The sequence below is a fragment of the Labeo rohita genome, chromosome 22 (assembly GCF_022985175.1).
Source record: "Labeo rohita strain BAU-BD-2019 chromosome 22, IGBB_LRoh.1.0, whole genome shotgun sequence".
Lineage (NCBI taxonomy): Eukaryota > Metazoa > Chordata > Actinopteri > Cypriniformes > Cyprinidae > Labeo > Labeo rohita.
The window spans coordinates 58,405,968-58,414,364 of NC_066890.1; the positions used below are offsets into that span (position 1 = coordinate 58,405,968).

Genomic DNA, 8,397 nt, shown 5'->3' on the forward strand with positions numbered 1-8,397 from the left:
TGACATGAGCGATTTACATCGAATCAGCTGTCACAGTCTGTCCTCTTTGTTTCGATGCTGGAGCAGGGATGTAAATTAGACAAGAATATCTCCGATTGAGCGATTGAGGTGTTGTGTTGCTGGATGTAATAATGAACATAGTGGTCGTCATTTACTCCCGACATCTGAGCCCTGAACATGCAGTAGATTAAGTTACGTTTGTGAATGGAATGCACCTCCCGATCTACATATATCCGTCTATGTTCGCGCGAATCATTCGTGATCCAGCTTCACTTACAGCAGAAGTGAGTATAAGGTTTTTTTTTTATGAATCTTTGCAATCGCCTTTCCTTATAACGTGGTAGTTAGGAAGTTTAGCGGCTACGTGCGGCTAATGTAAACAATATCGTCATTCCAGAGAGAGAAGAGAGGGGCGAGGCAAGCAGAGCTCATTTGCATTTAAAGGAACAACCCCTTAGAATGAGATGATTTTTGCAGAGCTCATTTTGACAAGGTAAAAAGGGTGTTGTTTTACAAAACAATTGAGATTTTTTAATCAAATTATATAAGAGACTTTTTATTAAGACCCTAAAGAATCATATCAACTTGTGGAAAATGGCATCTGATGACCCCTTTAATGATATTTAGTTTTAATGCAGTATTGCATAATTTGTAAATTCATTAAAGTCAAGTGGTTCAGTGGTCTTGATGAAGTGAATTTTAATAGTTGTTGCTATTAGACAAGAGCAGAAATGAAGCACTGAACTGACATGACCTAAATTTTGCACATTTGTTTTTTGTTCATGACAATGGTCTTGTCAGCTTTACTGATATATTACTTCACACCAATGTTTTTTTTTTCTTTCCCCCCACTGAGCTTCCTGTTTTCACATTAACCATCTGTGCTGCATAATCTTTTCACTGAACTAACTTCTAACTTATTCATTTTGCTCAAATGACTTCAACACTAGTGAAGCAATGATTTTTCAGTAGATATATGAAGATGAAGTCCTCTCAAGTTCCCCAGAATTACACAGGATTTCTTGTAGGGAATGTTACTCCAAATCTGAATATGCTGTAACATGTACACTCTTAAAAATGAAGGTTCCAAAAGAGTGTTTTTACAGTGATGACATAGAAGAACCATTTTTGTTTCCCCAAAGAACCTTTCATTGAACAGTTCCTAAAAGAATCATTTTGAAGAGCATTTTAAAAATCTAAAATACCTTTTCTGCATTTGAAAGGTTCCATAGACGTTCAAGGTTCTTCACAAAACCATTGTCAATAAAGAAAGAAGAGTGTATGTAACTTAATTTCAAATTTTTAGTTTTTTTTTTTTTTTTTTTTTTTTTCACAACAAAGGAAAAAGGTTGAGCAAAATTATGGAACAAAATGAATATGCTTTAAATTTAAGGGAAAGACACAGATGACAGTAAATAACGATCTTACCGATTTTTGCACATTTCTTTTGTAGAATATTGGATTAGCGTGATTTCTTCCTCAGAAACTGTTTCTAACAACAAGAATCGATGCATTATAATTAGTCTCAATGTCTGAGATGTTAAATCAGTTTCTTCATAAAAATTCTATATTTCAGGTATATTTTAAAAGCATGTTCTTTTATTTATTACATATTATTTTTACAAATGTGTCAGCAGTAGGTAACACTTGCCTTCTGGATCAGTTTTGCTGTGTTTTCTGCAGATCCAGATCAACCACACTGCAGCTGCAGTCAATAAAGACCCAGCAACTGCAGTAGCAGCAGAGATCGCCACTGTCAGAGGCATAGGTTCTGGAGGTTGTAAGGGTGACTGTGATGGTGATGGTGACTGTGAGGAATACTGTCGAGGAGACTCTGAGACCGGTGCTATAGTGGCTAAAGAGAGTCATTAGTGTGAGTGAATGTGTCTGATCTATAACAAATACTATAAACAGTACAAACTAAGCCTGAGCATCTCTGAATCTGCTCCAGATTCTGTGTAAAGTGTCAATAGCTGTACTACAATATTAATACAATATCTGACCGACCTCAACCTTTAAAGTAGATTACCTTCTGTACTGTCTTATCTACATTTCCTTCCCGATTGTATTGGTTTGAGTATTTACAGAAAAGTTGCCAAAGACTCAGGCCGATACTGTAGCCATCTTTAATACACTTAGCATTATGTATCTTTCTTATGTTTGATTTTCATTTTTTGCGCTTAGATTACTACTTGTTATACAGTTGCAAAACTATGGTAGGCTAGACAAAAATACTAATGAAATATTAACAAACATGGGGTGGCATATTTCATCATAGCTATAACATCTAGTTATTGTTTAACTTTAGTTAAGTTGAGATATAGGTAACCGTAGGGGACTAAGCAGAACTAGTATTTGAATAATAGCAAGCATGGGTGATCTATCAAATAGTATTTGTGATGAGCACTGGTTAATAATCAGACTGGTAAGTTTGTGACATTAAGGCTGTGTTTACACTAGTGCGTTTTCATTTTAAAACGCTTAAATTTTGCTACGGTTAACGCCTATCAGTTACACTACTCCAGTGTTTTTGACCCTTAAAACTGAGATTTTCGAAAATGTGGCGGACCGCATTTTAGTTTGAAAACTCTGGGGTTGCGTTTCAGTGTAAACGGACCAAAACAGAGACTTTTGAAAACGATGGCATTTCTGCCCACATGCTTATTTGATAACTGTTTTATTTCCATTTTGGGTTTAAGCATATACTTTATTTCTTAAGATTTTATTTTTTTTTCTCAAGGCATTGTTAGATGCCAGTGTTTCCTGTCATAACTATGCAATCATTTGATCATTTTATTTCAAAACCAGTATCATAGCTATTAAAGTATTTCTTGTTATGATTTTAAATGTGTATTTAACCTCAGAATTATCTCAAAGTACATTAGAGGTGTAAATAAGTCTGGATTTGTGGTGGCTGTGCTTTAAATTAAATTATTATATGGCTCTGTTGAATGCTTGATTCTGATTGGTCAGTCATGACATTCCAAGGTAAGTTATTCCCCAAAAACAACTGGTAAAAGCTAATAAAACAGACTCATCTGAGCAACTTAAGTCGCCGCTATACGCTTGATAGTTTTTCTTGCCGGAAGCTTTGTGTTTGGTTAGCTAATAAAATATTAAAGCTCAATTCAATATTATGTGTACAATTTCTTAATTCTGTCATCCTGGTATCGTGGACTTGTTCTATTGTTTCATACAAATGCAGCTGATGTTTTGTTTTGTACACTGTAATGGATTGTAGGATAACTAACAAACTAGTACTGTAAGTACTAGTACTTAATTATGTAGTGAAATGTTGTGTAATAAAAGTGGTATGACTGCACTGTATCCCTAGTAACTGATTTCTCCATGGAAGCTTTGTGTTCAAATATTTAAACTCAGATCAGTGTTTTGTGTCTAAATGTTTACTTTTGTGGCAAGCAGCAGTGTAATAAGTGGGATAATGTACATCCAGCCAGTTGTTATTGCAAACTAAAGATGTATATTACCCCTTATCCCTATAATCTTAATTCAAGTGATAAAGGATTTTAAAAGTCTGACAGTAATCAGTGTTGAGTATGATTAACTAGTTGAAAAATATTAGAAATTTCGAAAGGTAATCAAAAAGTAATCAAATGTAATAAATTACATTACTTTAATAAAGTAATTGGAAATCGGTGGCATCAGAACAGCAGAATATGAACACAATGTGCGATTGAGTAACTTGTAACCTGTGACCTATTACATTTTCAAAGTAACCTGCCCAGCTGAAGTGATAGCAAAAAATTAAATGTCTAAAAATACTATTTGTGATTTATATAAATGTGGTAAATATTTGTGGTTTACATAAATGCCACTTTAGATTAAGGTTTTCCAGTCAAAAGATGGCACAGCTTTTTATATTTCATGTACCTGCACATGTGTGGCAGAGTTTGCTGATGTCCAGATGTGTGGTCTGGTTGCTAATGGGATTGTTGATCACACAGCTGTAGGTGTTTTTATCCTGATACTCCACCTCCAGAGGTAGAGAGAGACTGATGCCGAGATCAGACACACTGATGCTGGACAATAAACTGTTTCCTTTGTACCAGGAGAGACTCACATCACTCACATTCACCACTGAACACAACAATGAACAATTCTGCTGTGATGATGATGATGATGATGATGATGATGAACAGTTTCGGGTAATGTTAGGAACAGGCAGACGAGCTAGAATATAAAAAAAAAATAAGTTATGCAGGGAATACTTTACAACAGACTGTTGAAAATTTTAAATACTTGAATTTTTAGCAATAACTGTCAAACTAATGTCAGTACAAAATGATATCTTATGCCTGTATACTTCATAATAACAGCCCTGTTAAAAGCATAATGATGTACAGGCCAGATACTGTTTTAATCTCTCATCTCTTCAGCTGATTTGTATATTTAATATATCTCATCAATTGTGCAAGAAACTATAGTCTGCCTTGACCAAGTTTCCACTCGAAGATATGTATTAGGCTAATCTCTTTTCCCTACAAAGAGCTTAATTTTTACAGATAATTCTTCCAGATCTTAATAATATGTAAATAGCATCTCCGGAGTGTTACTTCATCACTTATAGCGTGGGAGCCGCAGTAGGCCATCAAGAACACATCTGCTGACCAAAAGGGTACATGAATATAAGCGATAGATAATCTTATCACCTTAACATTTGGTTGTTCCCACCTGAAAGACTACCAAAGATGTGGGAACAGAAGGCTATCACTTTCATTGTTATCCACAATTTACATTTAAGACGAAACTTCATTTGCATGACTAGCGGGAAGATAAATGTAATACAGTATAAAATGTTTGAGCTTAGAATGTTCATGATTGATTCTGACTCCGCTGAATATGAAATGCTGCCAGTACTTTGTCACTGCTGTAATAAAAGTTATTCTTCATCAAGATCTTTGATGTCCTCATCACTTTTTCTTACAATTGTGACAGTTGGAGTAACTGATTAATACAGTACATTATAGTAGACATTAAACTAAACAATCTAAAAAGTACGGAAATATATAAAAAATAATGCTGATTTTAAACCATATATAACTGGATTTTTACATTTTCAGAAAGCAAATGACCTGTGTTCTTCAGAAAGATTCCGTTCCAGCTGTTGTCCGGTATTTTAACAAAGTGGTGTAACTGGTATTAATAATAATGCTGTTGTGTTTATTGTTGTTATGTATTGTGTTGCCTGCAGTGTACAATGGTGGCAAAGGGGTTGTTGATGGACTGATTGTTATGTTGTGTTGTTGTTTAATAATATATTGTGTTTGTATTGTATAATGGTGGCAAATGAGTTTCCTCTTACAGGGATTAATAAAGTTTATAACTAAATAATTGGGGTCTATTGCCAAAGTCAGGCTGACCGGAATGTCAAAGAGGGGGAGGAGCAGTGGCTTGTGTGGTCTTGCAGAGTTAGATCTGAGAAATCCCTATCAGTGTTTAAGAACCTACTGAAAATGTATTTTATGTTGCCAGATTCATGCTTGTATGTATGTGTGTATGCATGTATGTATTTATGCAAAATAGGCACTTATCTAGTCAGAGGCCTAAAGGAAAGGTGCTTGAGAACCACTTGGGGTCTATCTGTGCATGCACTTGCTACCCAAAGATTAACACCCTTTGAACTCACCATAGACAGTAACAGTGAATCTGTTTTTTTCTCTTGTTCGGCGCTGATGGTTAATTGATAAAGTCCAGAGTCTGTGGTTCTGGTGTTTGTAATGTTCAGAGATCCAGTCTGATGATCCAGCTTTAGTCTGCCTCTGAATCTTCCATCAAGAACATCATTGTATATGTTAAAGGCTTTAGCCTCTTTATTGATTTTAGCTATAGTAATATCTGGGCGTTTAAATGTCCATGTCATCACATAATCTGTCTGTAATTCAGTAACACCAGATTCTAGAGTCACTGAATCTCCCTCCTTCACCATCTTCACTGTATCTGAATCACCGAACACTGGAGAAAAGAGAGAGACACTCATTAATGTTCTTACTTTAGAACATTGAAGTAAAAATAAATATTTTAATATCTTTAAAAAAAAAAAAAAAGGCAGCTATGACAGAGCCAAACATGTCAGCAGCAGATGTGTTTTAAGGGAATTTATTTAAACATAAGCATCATGAGCATCATTTCAGAGCATCATGACATGACTTTTTTTTTTTTTTTTTTTTTTTTTACATTTTTCAGGTTTTTGTCAAGCATTGCAAAGATACTTTCTCATGATCAGTCATTTTCCTACAGTTAGCCAATAGGGTCTGGCTGCAGACATGCCACTTGCACTTTCAGACCTGCATTCATAGACATCTGCACTTCCGCAAGTGACGTCACTTGCAGTGTATTTTTATTTATTTATTTTTTTTTTTTTTATTTTTTTAACCAAATCTCTCTACATTTTACAACAGTAGCCAGGTGGTAAAGACAAGAAAAAAGAAACTAAATTACAATGCCACTCCCAATCACCACCTGCACTCTCTGCTACCTGCGACATCACTTGCAATCCACACAAATGGTGCATGTTGCCAGTGGAGACAAGACATTGTGGTGGTTAAACGATTAAAACTAATTTAATAGCATAATGTACAGGGTCCTGCAAGTCATCTGTAGGAGATAAAGACAAGATCTGCAAATCTGTGGCCACAGAACAGCAGAATATGAATATAATGCGCAGTCTCTTAAGTGTTTTCCTCCCATAGAAAACCATAAACACTTAATATGGCTTAATGTATTAAGATACAAAAAGGGCCATTAAAAATCTAATTTGTTATATATGTCATTAATTTAGTGTACTTCAAGGCAAGCGTATGGCTATTAACACAATGCACAAACTTTCACTTACTTGCCCAGCAAACGCTTAATGTGGCAAAACGGACTAAGATGATAAAGACCAAATTCAGTAAAAACCTTATTTTTGACGACCTGTATACCAGCAGATTTGAACGCACAATAATAAATGCATTAAAAGGACCATCTCTGTATCAAGCAGATGTGCCCAGAATGCAATGCGTTAAATATACATTTTCCTCCTGTAGAAAATATAAATAAAACAGAATTATATAAAAGGGTTGTAGAGAAAATGCAAATATACGTGGCGCTGCATTTATTCTGGACTCACCTGCTTGTCTGTAGTTGTTTTAATAATGAATAGGAGCACATTGAGTTTAGTCTTTATCATCTTAATCCGTCATGCCACATTATGCCACTTTTTGTGGAGGAAAACACTATATACACTGTTAAAAATAAACGTAATTTTACATGTAAATTTCTGTATTTTTTTTACAGTATTTTACCCTTTTTTCATTATATGATGAAATACCTGTTGTTTTACAGATATTTTCTGTATTTTAAATTTCCACCATTAAATTTACAGATAATTGTTTGTATTTTGATATAACATACATTTTCTGTTTTTTTAAAAGGAAATGTTCTGTATTTTTACAGAGTAATGTGTAATTTAACATAAAATGTCATGTAATAATTACAGATTATTTCCGTAAAAATAAGAAAAAAATGAACCACATATCATTTAGTCAAAGTGTTTTTATTACCATTGAAGGTTGTTAATTATGTGAAGGTTAATGTGAGGTGTTAAGGTCAAATAATAGTATTTGTACATACAGTAGCCTACATGTACTGTTAGTAAACAGTAGGTTTAAAGAGAGTGTGTTCGCGCGCGCGCCCGCGCACAATCCGCTCATGAACGCAGATTCAAATTTGCCGCTAGTTTAGCTCCGCCCACGACGGTTGGCTGAGCTGTTTCTGTATTGGACAACAAGGATGGAACAGCGTGCGGGAATGATTTGAATTTATTTCATCTCATCCATTCGGAAATGTGTGAGAAAATAACGCGCTCTTTCTTCAGTGAACCTGTTTCACCAACTACAGCAAATTCGGACAATGCTACAGCAGACATCATGACAACCACTGAGGTGAGCCTTTCAACATGTAAACGATATTTTTATAGTGTAGCTGCGCATTTGTGTTATTTAGTTTTGAAGCTAACATTAGCATTTCTAAACAAGTTTTTCGTAGTTATTCGTATCAAAATCCATTCGAGTGTATATAACGTTAAAGTCTTTGTTTATCCGGAAGTACCCGGCAGTTTTTCAAACTCTTAAAATGCGGGACATTTTGAAACGCTGAACGTGGCTAATGTTACCTAAGTGATATCAAAAACGTTTTTAGAGTGAATTCAGTAGGCTGTATACATGAATGTGAACGCAGCATGATAACGTTAAATCGCAAGGTAGGCGCTTTCCCCCTTTCATATTCTCCTGTACATATATATTTTTTAAAGTACTCAGAATTTGGTCCTCCATTGTCACTAATGTGTTGAGCGTTTTGTAATGGTTTTCTATGGGAAAACGCTCAATCTAACTTCAA

At 34.9% G+C, this 8,397-nt stretch overlaps 1 protein-coding gene across 1 annotated transcript; it reads right to left on the reverse strand.

Annotated features, from left to right (window-relative positions):
- Positions 1-211: 211 nt before the first annotated feature.
- LOC127153434 (uncharacterized) lies at positions 212-6,505 on the reverse strand. The gene is made up of 7 exons (XM_051094490.1): positions 6,460-6,505; positions 5,911-5,973; positions 5,648-5,794; positions 3,892-4,191; positions 1,652-1,855; positions 1,429-1,492; positions 212-1,162 (listed from the first exon to the last, which is right to left on the reverse strand). The coding sequence occupies exons 1-7, from the start codon at positions 6,503-6,505 to the stop codon at positions 1,072-1,074; spliced, it is 915 nt and encodes a 304-aa protein (XP_050950447.1). The 3' UTR covers positions 212-1,071.
- Between the last annotated feature and the right edge of the window lie 1,892 nt (positions 6,506-8,397).

Coding starts and splice junctions, on each gene's coding strand:
- LOC127153434 (XM_051094490.1), bottom strand. CDS start 6,505: ATGTCGCAGGTAGCAGAGAGTGCAGGTGGTGATTGGGAGTGGCATT. Junction 5,795..5,910: donor TTCAGTGACTCTAGAATCTG/GTGTTACTGAAT, acceptor AATGATGTTCTT/GATGGAAGATTCAGAGGCAG. Junction 4,192..5,647: donor ATTCACTGTTACTGTCTATG/GTGAGTTCAAAG, acceptor TTTATATTCTAG/CTCGTCTGCCTGTTCCTAAC.